Source organism: Mastigoproctus giganteus, chromosome 2 (assembly GCF_048544385.1).
Source record: "Mastigoproctus giganteus isolate SK-2022 chromosome 2, ASM4854438v1, whole genome shotgun sequence".
In the NCBI taxonomy this organism is placed as follows: Eukaryota; Metazoa; Arthropoda; class Arachnida; order Uropygi; family Thelyphonidae; genus Mastigoproctus; species Mastigoproctus giganteus.
In genome coordinates, this window is record NC_143576.1 from 139,292,805 (window position 1) to 139,306,816 (window position 14,012).

At 37.5% G+C, this 14,012-nt stretch overlaps 1 protein-coding gene across 1 annotated transcript in view; it reads right to left on the minus strand.

Annotated features, from left to right (window-relative positions):
• Mvb12 (multivesicular body subunit 12-like Mvb12) overlaps nt 1-14,012 on the minus strand; it is a 185,844-nt gene that overhangs the window by 62,641 nt on the left and 109,191 nt on the right. The window contains exon 6 of the mRNA XM_090368688.1: nt 11,453-11,582. Coding sequence (XP_090224814.1) covers nt 11,453-11,582 — 130 coding nt within the window. The remainder of the gene's footprint in view (nt 1-11,452; nt 11,583-14,012) is intronic.

Sequence of the window (14,012 nt, forward strand, 5' to 3'; positions counted from 1 at the left end):
CCACAATTGTTACACAGTTATTAATCAGTCCAAACTAGATTTTGAACAGGCTACGTGCGAAAAACTTACTTCTTGTCCAAACAGTAGCTAGACATTTTGGTCTCTTGCCAAAGCTACTGGCTGCAACTTTTGCCCATCTATACTTGAACTTCTGTTATAATGCAATGGTTCTACTGCATCCTCAACTAAAGATAAAGCTGACTTACTAGTAAACTACTTTTCTTCTAACTCTTGTACTGACAATCTTGGGAAAGTACCTCCTACCATTCCTCCACTCAATGTACTCCTGTGGCCTTCCATTAAAAGGATGTCAAAAGAATTTTGAACAAGCTTGATGCTAAGAAATCTCCAGGTTCCGATGACATTTCTCCACTTGTTCTCAAAACCTGTGCTCCTTTCTGAGTTACCTATTTACACTTTCTTATTCGACTGGTGTTTTCCCTTCTGCTTGGAAATTTGTTCACATCCAGCCATTTCCTGAAAGGAATGACATATCCCTCCCTACTATGATCATTAGCATAGGCACATGATGCAAGAAAGCAAGCTTATGTAGCATCATCCAAAAAAAAAAAAAAAAAAACCACCCCTTATTTCACCCATCCACTCGCTCCAAATGTTTGTCAAGTTCTGCCTTGAATTTATTTAAGCTATCAACCTCTACAACGTCAGATGGAAGTTTGTTCCAGCAATCAACCACCTACTGGCTAAAGGCAAACTTCCACACATCTATCCTACAACCGTCTTTCCTCAATTTGAATTTATGCCCTCTCAGGCGATTATTCTGAGCAAGAGGTAGAATCCCATCAGCATTGAACATACTGAAACCATTCAAGGCTTTTTCAAAAACACCTCAATCAGATCACCTTGCAGGTGCCTAGTCCCCAGACATTGTAATTTGCAAAACTTAAGCCTTTCTTCGTAAGAGCAACACTGTTCCATTCACTAATCTTGTTGCCCTTCTCTGTACTTGTTCCAATAGCTCTACATCCTTCTTAAAATGAGACCTCCATACCTGTATACAGTACTCAAGGTGTGGCCTGACCATTGCCTTATACAAGGGATAATCACCTCCTTATCCCTGCTAGAAAAATTCCAGTATATCATTGACAAGACACCACGAGCTACTCTTGCAGGCCATCTGCACTGTTCAGAAACCTTCATATCTGCCTGCACAATTACCCCCAGTTCCATCTGCTCAACTTTTCTAGATCCTGTTGCATCAGCGTACTGTCATTAACAACCCAGCCAACCTTCGAATCGACTGCAAACTTGGACATTAAGCCTCATATACCATCAACAATATCATTTATAAATACAGAAAACAACAATGGACCCAACACTGAACCCTGAGGGACTCCACTAATAACATTAGCCCACAAAGAGAAGTGTCCATTGATTACCACTCTGTCTTCTCCCGCTCAACCATCCATAGCAGCATCTTGTTTCCAATTCTTCAGTTTCATTTTCTGCCTATACCAAAGCTTGCAACAATTGTAAAGCAGTCATTAATCAGTCTAAACTACATTTTGAACAGGATAAGAGTAGAAAACGTGCTTCTTGCCCTTATGGTACCCGAGGATTCTGGTCTCTTGCCAAAACTATTGGCTGCAACTTTTTTGTCCATCTCTGCTCCCATCTCTGTCAAAACCAGATGGTTCTGTTGTCACTTCAGCCAAGGATAAAGCTGACCTGCTAGCATCCCATTTCTCTTCCAACTAATGTATTAATGATCTTGGCAAAACACCTCCCACCATTCCCAACACGCTACATTCAATGCCTCCTGTGGTCTTCCATCAAAAGGATGTCAGAAGGATTTTGACGAATCTCGATGGTAAGAAAGCTCTAGGTCATGATGGTATTTCTCCACTTGTTCTCAAAACCTGTGCTCCTGAACTTACTCCTGTTCTTTGCTGCCTTTTTTCACTTTCTTATTCCGAAGGTGTTTTTCATTCTGCTTGGAAATTTGCTCATATCCAGCCAGTTCCTAAAAAGGGTGACAAGTCCCTCCCATCCAATTATCGTTCCATTGCAATTACTTCTGCTCTTTCTAAAGTAATGGAGAAATCAATTAACCGCCAACTCTTAAACTACATAGAAACCTTCTGATCAACGATCAGAAGGTTTCTAAAGAAGATCGTCTGATCAACGATCGCCCGTATGATTTCTGTCAGTGTCAATCCACTGGTGATATTTTGGCTAATGTTGCCCATTTACAGACAAATTCAATGTAAATATGTTTGGTGAAACACAAACAGTTGCTCTTCACATCTCAAAGGCTTTTGATTGTGTTTGGCATAAAGGTCTTCTACACATGATCGTCTTATGTTTTGCCAACTTATTTTTGTAATTAGTTATCCAGTTTTCTCTCTGATCGCTCACTGAGGGTGATGGTAGGTGGCTCTCTGTCTTCTAACTTCTCCACTAATGCTGGTGTCCCACAAGGTTCAGTTCTTTCCCCCACTATTTTCCTCTTGTATATTAATGACCTTCTTCCATTGACTGGAAATCCTATCCATAGTTTTGCCGATGACAGCACATTGCATTCCACTTTCCATTTTGAAAAACCTTGCCCTGCTCAATCAGCTTCAACTTCTTGAATAACCGCTACCAATTACTTAAATGCCGATCTCTAGGAAATTCTCCAGTGGGGCAAAGACAACTTAGTTGATTTCAATCCTTCTAAAACTCAGTCTTGTCTTATATCTCGCAAAAAGGATTCTTCTACTCCTATGCTTATCTTTGGTTACACTCCGATTTCTAGGTAAAATGATATATCTCTTTTGGGGATTACCCTGACTTCTAATCTCTCTTGGCACAAGCACATAACAAATATTGCTTCCTCTGCATATAAAAAAAAAATTGGTTTTCTCTTTCGCTCTCGGCATTACTTTTCTTCCAAAGAGCTGTTCACTCTGTACAAATTGCAAATCCGCCCTACCATGGAATATTGTTCCCACATCTGGGTCAGTGTGCCCCCAAAACCTCTCTCAGGCTTCTAGATTCCATTCAGAAGAGGGCAGTTAGGATAATTAATGACTCCTCTTTAGCAGAGTCTCTCCACTCTGTCTCATATATGTACTGTATCTGCTGCATGTCTTTTCTACAGATACTTCCATGGGCACTGTTCTTCTGAATTGGCTTTTATAATTCCCGCTCTCTCTCTTTCAAAACAGTCCGAACACGTGCCACCACCAGCCAACATCCATTTACTGTCCAACTTCAAACTCACAGAACCAACTTTTCATCTGCCTCATTTATTCCTTCAATTGCCGTTTTCTGGAAAAACCTTCCTTCATATGTATTTCCTGAAAATTACAGTCTACAAAAGTTCAAGTCTAATGTCAACAAATATCTTCTTTCATCTTCGCATCCTCCAACCCAAGCACGGTACTAAGTACTATAGGTTCTAATACCTCTTGTATTTGGGGTTTTCATAAAAAAAAAAAAAAAAAAATTGCCTCCAATGCCACACTGCTCCAATTTGTGCAGCAGTCTTCCATGTGCAGCAGTATCAAAGGCCTTTCTAAGATCCAAATATATGACATCAAAGTTATTCTTTGCATCCAGTTCCTTTGAAACTGCATCATAGTATCCAATTAAATTGGTCAGACAAGACTTCCTCTTAACAAACCCATGCTTTGTCCGAGCTATAACTGAAGTCTTGTCTAGATGATCCTGCAATGCTTCTTTAACCAGTGCCTCCATTAATTTCCCTGGAACAGAAGTTAAACTACAGGTCTCTAATTACTTGTCTCCCTTTGATCCTCCTTTGTGGATTGGGGTCACATTTGCACATCTCCAGTCCATGGGTACCTTCCCTGAGTCCAGGGAAGCTCTCATAATTATGGCTAAGGGTTTGATTACTTCCTTTGCTGCCTTCTTTAGTATAACTGGATAGATGCCATCCACCCCAGGTGCCTTTCTTATGTTTATCTTCAACAATTTCTCCTCCACTTTACTCTCAGTTATTACAAGATTATCTAGCTTACTGCCACAGTTTAATGCACCTCTGGCATTCCCCTCCCTAAATAACTCCTTGTGTGAATGTACATGCAAAATATTCATTTAGTTTGTTAGCTACCTAAGCAGGATCATCAACAGTTGAACCATCAATATCAAGTGGACCAATCTGATTAATCCACTTCCTTCTAGAGTTTACATAGGTAAAGAACTCTTTGCTGTTTTTCTTTGCATCCTTTGCCAAAGGTTTTTTGTAAACTGCCTTCGCCTGCCCTATCCTCTTTTGTGACTTGGTTACAGACCAGCTTCTGTGTCACCTGTTATTTTATATGTATTCCAGGCATTTTTCTTCTCTGCCACATGTTTCAGTAGTTCATCTGACATCCATTTAGGCCTAAACCTTGAACAATATTTCTTAGTTGGTATGAAAAGCCTAGTAGCTTCCAAGATTAATTCTTTGAATGTTTCCTATTTTGAATTTGCTGTTGGTAACATCATCAGTTGGCCCCACCATATAGAATTTAAATTCTGTCTCAGACCACCGTAGTCACCTTTATGAAAGCAAAAACTCCCTTCCCTTTACCCTTGATGGTAATTACTTCTTTGAGTAAATCCCACTTCAGCACACTGTGATCACTGCTACCTAGTGGTTCCTTTATCTGCAGATTCTTAATGCATGAAGAATCACTACTGATAATCAGATCAAGAGTTTTACTACCTCTAGTTGCCTCCCGAACATGCTGCTGCTGTAGAAAACGATCATCCAATAAATCCCCAAAAGCTTTGCTAGTGTGCGAGTGACCAACCCACAAATTCCAGTCAATCTCTGGGAAATTAAAATCCCCTATTATAAGACACTCTGATTTACTGGCCCACTATTTCTCTGCACAATTGTTCACTATACTCATCAGATTCATTAGGCCTATAACACACACCTACTCTCATTTTTCCTTTCCCCGCGCTTATGTCACACCAAACAGACTCAACATTGCATTGTTCACCAACATCAATTAGATGCACTTCCTCAGATTTTGTCTTTCTTAACTAGCAGCATAACCCCTCCTCCCTTCCTGTCCTGTCTAACCTTTCTCTACACATTGTATTCCTCAAATTCTAATTCTGCACTGCTATTGTCTGTGTGACACCAAGTCTCTGATATCTGAACAATATCTGCCTTTGATGTCTTGACTAGCACTTCAAGCTCATCGAATTTATTAACTATACTCCTAGCATTAGTGTACATGCACCTGGTTCTACTCTTAGTTACTCTAACACAGCCCATGTATGTTCCACTACGACTCCCAGCAGTCCTGGAAATTCACATTGCCTTGCTTTCAGGCTGCTGCTCATTTCAATAGAAGCAGTGCAAGAATCACTTTCACCTCTTCCAGCAGCTACTGTTAATCTATTAGTACATGTATGCCCCCAAGCTAGCAGTTAACTAAGATGATAATAGTCAGTTTTATCTTTAGATATAATAGAACTCTTAGGATTTAAGTGGGGAAGTTGAACTGAATGGTTTTGTCAAGAGACCAAAAAAGAAATAGAGGTCATGTAGATCATCCCATTTTATATTCTTATAATGTCAAAGCTAAAAAAGGATACAGACAGAGGTGCTACTGGAGAAGAAACTCATCAAGCTGTGACCTGAGGTGGCTAAAAGATGATAGTTGTTGAACAATTCTGGCAAGTAAAAGATGAATTTTTCTGATATTCTAACTGGTAAATGAACAAGATTTGAGGTCACTAGTAACATCAAAACCCAGAAACAGAAAATTGAAGCCAGCTGGAGTTGGGAACATTAAAATCACCAGAGAAAATTGCTTTGTGTTAGAAAAGTTAGATTGCAGAAAGCAGAGTTTCAAAGAAAGTGAAAATGTTCTGAGTTATTTTTAGAGTTGGGAGAACAAAAATAAATTAATTTTAATATATAAAAGAGATAATTTTACAGAACAAGATATAAAGGAGATTTTATGAAGTGTGTATTGTGAAGTCTTTGACAAGGAATATCAGAGAAACAGCAGCAGTACCACCCTTATATGCAGAAATGCCACCTTTAAAGCAGAAGAAATCATAGAGAGAATAATAATTAGGCCAAATAAGTTTCTAGTTTTCTGAAAAAAAGTAAACATGGCATGAAAAAATAAATTCATTCATTTGGTGTTTACAACTTGGGAAAATACATCATGTCCTGTATGTTTTTGTTTATTTAAATTTTTTAACGGTGACCCCAAACAAGTGTATGAGAACCTATAGTACTTAATGTTATGCATGGGTTGAAGATTGAAGCATTTCAATCTTATATTTCAACATTATAAATTCAGGTTAGCAATTATTTAGTAGTGGATACCTGCTTATGTGTAAGAATAAAACAAACAAATTAAGTGTGTTAGTTCTATTAAACAATACAAAATTTATAAAGGAAAGATTAGAGGAAAGTGAGTTTACTCTGTTTATGGCTAAAGAGATCTAACAGGAAATAAGAGAGCAGGAGGGAAAATAATGAATAGGAATCCAGGACTGATCTGTATTACCATGGTGGGCTGTATACCCACTGGATATGACAGATATGAATAAATTTCTTCCTCAGTGGAAAAATTTATCATATTATTCATTTTACAAAGAAATTCCCACAAAAGCCTAGCTGACTTTAACCCTCTCTCTCTCTCTCTACTAAAACTAAGGCAAAAAATAATGCAACCTATATTAACCAATCTCTTACCAGACAGACACTGTGAATTGATTTTTCAGATCAGAATGACATAGACACCACACCCATCCACTAGGGTCTGAAAAATCAATTTATAGTGTGTCATAAATGTAACTCCCTACTTATAAAAAGCAAAATAAATTACATAAACAAGAAATGAGTTTCAAAATACTTGATTTTATGCTAATTTATGTGCCATCCGCATACCTTCATATAAATTTTCAATTCTTCATATAGTTTGGCGCCAAAAACTTTTCTCTGAAGAACCTGCATTGATGTACCATTACTATTCATCCAATGTTTGGTGGTTTCTTCTTGAAACCTCTTTACCTCAATTCCATACTTCAAAGTATAATGCAATCTCTGCGCATTCACTGCTAGGCAACTGTTCTGCCATGTTCCTTCTCAACTGTAGAATATTTTATTCGGAACATTGTAAATTAATAGAACTATTTAATTTAATACCTCCATCTGTTTTTCTGACAGAGATTTGCTTATTTATCTGGTGCTGTGTTCACTTAAGCTTCACTGAACTCTGGGAATGTTGTGAATTCACTTTGTTAGTGACACCGTAAGCATGAACTTAAACTCTTGGTTATGCATGTAAACTGCCATTCTTTTTATATGTACTTGCCTTTGTTGATATTCCTATTATACAACAGGATAACCTTAATAGATAACAATTCCATAATATAATATACACTGCTCAACAAAATTAACAGAACACGTAGAAAATGTGGTGTAACTTGTGCAGCTTGCAATGAAGTGGAAAAAATTTAGTATGGCAGTGTACCATAGAATAATGATGAAATGTGGATATAGCAAGAAACTTCATTTTTCACACAGGTATAAGGGACACTTATAGGGATTGTATAAAAATTACCAAAAGGTCACACTACAGACATCAATACAAGATGCTCAAAAATATGGTCACATGACATTGGTATGGCATACGATCCCCTCCAATGGCTAAAGCCTGACAGCAGTAAACCCATATAAGCGGTGATTCCATATAAGGGTGTCTATAAGATTCTCTGGCAACAACTCTCATTCTTCCACCAGTGCAGACCTGCACTGCATTGAAAAAAGTATATGTAGTTATAATTCCCACTGGCCACTTTGATTTCTGATATAAAGAATGCAGTGATAGAGTTTTTGATCAAAGAAATTAAGGCAAGTGGCAAACCTGAAATTCCAGTGTTGTCATACTGTTGCCATTTGGATTCAGTACATAAGGAAGTTGTATAATACTAAATGATGCAACGTTCTTATAGAGTTTGCAACATGTTATATGAGTGACATCTCAATTAAAATGGCAGAAAAGGTCAAAAATGTAGATGGATATGTGACTTGAGGCAGGTCACAAGAAATTAATATTAATAGTGTAAAATAATGCAAAAAAGCAAGTGTATATAGCATCAGCCAAAAGAAGAAGAAAAAAAAAAAAGGAAGAAAAAACACTTCCCACATCACCTGTCCATCCCCTCTAAATATTTGTCTAGTTCTTCCTTAAAATTATTCAAACAATTCCTTCCACACTGGTAGATGAAAGTTTGTTCCAACAATCAACCACCTGCAGGATGAAGGCAAATTTCCACAAATCTATTCTGCAACCATCCTTCCTCAATTTGAATTTATGTCCCCTGATGTGTGCTGTCTAAGCAAGACGAAGAATGCCAACAGCATTTAGTTTATTCAATCCATTCAAAGCCTTAAATACCTTTAAGGCTTTGAATTGACAACCATTTAGGCCTAAATGGTTGTCATATGAACTAATGAGACCAGTGGCAGAGAAGAAAAATGCATGGGATGCATATAAATTATCAGGCGACACAGAAGCCTATGATATATATAAGCTAGTCTTTAATCAAGTCACAAAGGAGGTTAGGCAGGCGAAGGCAGATTAAGAGAAATCTTTGGCAAAGGATGCTAAGAAAAACAGCAAAGATTTCTTTACTTATATAAACTCTAAAAGGAAGGGGATGAATCTGATTGGTCCACTTGATATCGATGGATCGACTGTTGATGATCCTGCTCAAATAGCAAACAAACTGAATGAGTATTTTGCATCTACATTCACACATGAGGAGTTATTAAGGTTTGAAAATGGCAGAAGGTTATCAAATTGTAGCAGGGTGCTTAATGGTTTTGTAATAACTGAGAGCAAAGTGGAGGAGAAATTGTTGAAGTTAAACATAAGAAAGGCACCTGGGGTGATGGGATCTATCCAGTTATATCAAAGGAGGCGGCAAAGGAAGTAAGCAAACCCTTAGCCATAATTATGAGAGCATCCATGGACTCAGGGGAGGTCCCCACGGACTGGAGATGTGCAAATGTGTCCCCAATTCACAAAGGGGGATCGAAGGGTGACACGAGTAATTACAGACCAGTTAGTTTAACTTCTGTTCCCGGTAAAATAATGGAGTCGCTGGTTAAAGATGCATTGCAGGATCATCTAGACAAGACTGCAGCAATAATTCAGACACAGCATGGGTTTGTTAAGGGAAAGTCTTGTCTGACAAATTTGATAGGATATTATGATGTGGTTACAAAGGAACTGGATGCAAAAAATAATTTTGATATCACATATTTGGATTTCAGGAAAGCTTTTGACGCATGGAAGACTACTGTACAAATTGGAGCAGAATGGTATTAAGGGTAAGTTGCTACAATGAATAAAAGGATGGTTGAGTGGGAGAAGACAGAGGATGGTAATCAATGGGTGTTGCTCTTCGTGGACTAATGTTATTAGTGGAGTCGCACAGGGTTCAGCGTTGGGTCAACTGTTGTTTTGTATATTTATCGATGATATTGATGAAAGTATATCAGACTTAGTATCGAAGTTTGCAGATGATACAAAGGTTAGCAGGGTTGTTAATGACAGTAATGGCAGTGTGTTACTGCAACAGGATCTAGAAAATTTGGGCAGATGGGCTGAGAAGTGGCAACTGAAGTATAACATTGAAAAATGCAAAGTACTGCATATGGGTAGAAGTAACCTCAGAGAAACGTACCGTGTGGTACTACACTTAAGGAGGTAGAAAATGAAAAAGACCTGGGAGTAATTGTGTAGTCAGATATGAAGTTTTCTGAGCAATGCAGACAGGCTGCCAGGGCAGGTCATGGAGTGTTGTCAATGATATACAGGAATTTTGTTAGCAGGGAAAAGGAGGTGATTGTCCCTCTGTATAAGGCAATGGTCAGGCCAAGCCTTGAGTACTGCGTGCAGGGCTGGAGGCCTCATTTTAGGAAGGATGTAGATTTGCTTGAGCGTGTACAGAGAAGGGCAACAAGATTGGTGAAGGGAATGAAGGGATCCTCTTACCAGGAGGGGCTTAAGTTCTGCAAATTGCAGCAGCTGGAGACTAGGCACCTGCGAGGTGATCTGATTGAGGTGTAAGACCTTGAATGGGTTGAGCACGCTGAATTCTGATGGGATTCTTCCACTTGTTCAGGTTACGAACCTACAGGGGCATAAATTGAAATTGAGGAAGGACAGATGTAAAATAGATGTGCGGAAATTTGCCTTTAGCCAGCGGGTGGTTAATTGCTGGAACCATTGTGGAAGTTGATAGGTTAAATAAATTTAAGGAGGAACTGGACAAATATTTAGATGGGGATTGTTTGTAATTTTTTTTTGGCTGATACTGCATAAGATCATACAGTTGCTTTCTTGCATCATATGCCACTACTACTACTACCTCAATCAGATCTCCTCACAGGTACCTGAAAATTACCCAGCAGGTTTCCGGGTGCTGAAGTTTGCAGAACTGAAATTGTTCTTGCCAAGAATTCTGACAGATCCACATCCTTCCTAAAAATCAGGCTTCCAGACCTATATGCAGAACTGAAGATGTGGCCTTATATACAATGGCATAATCACCTTCTTAACTCTGCCTGGCAAAACTTCTGTATATCATTGACAAAACCTCATGAGCTGTACTAGCAGCCTGTCTGCACTGCTCATAGAATGTCATATCTGACTGCACAATTACCTCCTGGCTTTTTCGTTCTCCACTACCCCACCCCAAGTGTCGTATTACATAGTAGGTACGTTGTTCTGGGACCCATATACAGTACCTTGCATTTGCCAATGTTAAACTTCAATTGTCACTTCTCAGCCCATCTGTTAAATTTTTCTAGGAAGATGGAGCATACCAAATATTTGAGCTGATCATAGTTCTATTTCACATTTCCATTAAATATTAATAATGATAAAATTCTTGTTAAATAGTACACTCTCTGACCTATGTGGTCACGTTGGGAGTATAAATCAAACATTTAAAATGAATGTAGAATATTCTGAAAGCTGTTTCTCATTTATATCCTTTTATTTTGATTATTTTTTACATGCACTGTACAATATCAAACCTTATGTAAACATATTTTGTGATCCAATAGAAAATGAAAAATAAATAGCTAGGCCTGGTCATGCACATATACCAGTAGTTTCTGACTCAGTATTCATTCAGATGATAATATTCTCTGTGTTTCCTTACATATTACTGAATTCGTAAGCTATATATCAGATCACTGACAAAAAGACTATCTCTCAAATGATATATAATATGTTATGCAGACAGGTCTAACCCTTGAGGATAGCTAAAACAGCAGCAGATATATATTTGAGAGTAGACAGAGAATCAATGTTTAAGGCTGTCAAACATGGAAGTGCCACAAGGAGCTAATTTTATTTTTTTAGGTGCTACAGAAAACAAAATACTAAAATCCTATACATATATGGCCTTCCATTAAATTAAAAGATTTAAATTCAAAAATTACCCAGCAGAGAGAAATCCAGCAGGAGGTTTCTTTGACTTGCTTAGAACTATTATATCAGTAACTGCAAGCTGTGCTTTCTCTTTCGGAAGCAACTTATAACAGAGATGTTTTTTTCTAGTGGCTTTATGTTCTAATAATGTAAAAATTAAGATTAGTGTAAAATTAATGACATTAAAAACAGTTTAAATTTAATATTCAGATACATACAAGTTATTCTTTATATAACACTTGTAAATAAAGATAATTTTCTGTTAATGATACTTAAAATGATGTACCAAAAATCAAAGTTGTGAAATTCTGAAAAGAGACATATAAAAATCTTCTCTAACCACTACAAAAAAAAGTTAGATAAGTAGAATTCTGCAAAGGCTAAAAAAGGATTATTTAATTTACTCTGCTTTTTGACATCTGACCATTTGTAATGTTAATAAGATCATCATTAGATTCAGGAATTATTCCCTTGGACTGGATAAGTGACAATGTTTCCCCAATCCTTGAGGGAGGAGCCTATAAAGCTGCAGTATAGAAACATCTTAACAAGAGTTGTATCCTAAATGTGTCTCAGCTTTGTTTTCATAAAGGGAGATCTTGCCTTTTCTCCTCTTCAGAGTAACAATAATTTGGTAAGCTGCTACAATGAGGTTATAAAGTAGCTAGATGCAAGGAACAACTTTGATATTATATATCTGGATTTATTAAGGTCTTTGATGCAGTTCCTCATGAACGGTTACTGTATAAATTAGAGCAGGTCAGAATAATAGAGAAGCTCCATCAGTGAATTAGGAGTTGGATGAAGGATTAAGACAGAGGGTGGTCATAAGTAAGTATTCTTCAGGTTGACTGGAATAACAAGTCAAGTCCTTCAGAGATCAGTGCTTGGACCTCTCATTTCTGATCTTTCTAAATTATACTAATGGGGAAATAAATGCAAAGTTCTCGAAGTCTGCTGATGACTTAAAGTTTTGGAAGATGGTTAATGATCAGAACCAGGCTATGCCATTTCAAATGAGTCTGGACCAATGCAAGCATGGTAAGAAAAATGCCAGCTAATTCTGCCAAATGCAAAGTATCGCACTTGAAGAACAGAAGCTAGGGGATAGAGAAACTAAAGGATGTACTAGATGAGAAATACAGAAAGACATGAAGATTAACAAGCAGAATAATTAGACCAAGCAGAATAATTAGATGGTACACCAAGCAGTGCTCCTTTGGATAACTTGGATGGACCTCAAGGATGATCAGAAAAAAGTGGCAGCAGCTACGTTTTAAGGTAGGGAGAGAAAGAGAGGAGGGGAAAAAAAAAAAAGCAGTCTTACACACAGGAAACAGCAACTCCAAAATAACTTACACACTTGGAGGGGTTTAAAATGATAGGAGAAAGGAATTTGAGAGTATACATCCCACTTTACAAGGCAAATGTAAGACTGCTCATGGAATACTGTATTCAGGTATGGAGACAATACCAAAAAAAAAAAGCACTTCTTGAAAAGGTCCAAATATAGAAATATGGGCAGTGTGCATAGTGGAATTGGCAAAAGGACAACCATGAGGAAATACTTGGAATATGACGGCTAAAGAGCTTGGTAATAACTAGGTACCTTAGAGGGAATCTGAATGAGATATTAAGATTCCGAGAGGAATAGTAAAATGAATGCAGATAAGATTTTCAGTTATTTATGTTACTAGAACTAGGGACTATGAATTCAAAATATAAGGGAAAAGGGGGTATAGATTGAATCATAGGAAGTTTTCTTATAACTAATAAGTTGGTAATCACTATAATACATTACCTGCATGAGTATCTTAGAGAAACATCTTGGAGAAATTCAAAAGTCAGCTTGACTGGAACCTACACAAGGAATGAAATACATAGCCAGTTCTATTTTTTTTTTTTGGCTAATACAGACAAAGGCTCGGAATTCCTCGCACCATATGGCTAATACTAATAATACACAGATCTGTAGTATTATAATACATTATATTTTGGATACCAATACAATATGGTAGATAACAGGCTACTACAAATAAAGCAATGTACAAATATAATGACAGGCATAAAGTTTTTCTTTTGATGACAACAGTATACTTTCTTTAATATACGGTTAAAACATGAAAAGTAACTAAAGGAAATTCCATTTTCTGGGTATGATGTTTTATGATTTGTACAACCAAAAGGAACAACACATTGCTAATATTATGCAAACTTAAGAGTTTCCATAATATTAGCAATGTGTTCGAGGAGTATCATCATCATCAGTCATTTTCAATCCACTGAAGGATGAAGGCCTCTCCAGCAACTTTCCAGTTCCTTCTGTTTTGTGCAATGGCCATCCATTTACTACCCACAAACTCATGAATTTCATCTATCCATCTCTGCCTTTGTCTTCCAGGTTTTCTTCTAGCTCCTCTTGGGTACCATTCTGTTATTTTCTTAGTCCATCTGTCATCATGTCTTCGAGCTATGTGTCCTGCCCAAGACCATTTTAGTTCTTTAGTTTTGATAAGAATGTCCTTTACTTGAGTTTGCTGCCTAATCCATGTGTTTCCCTTCTTATCTAAC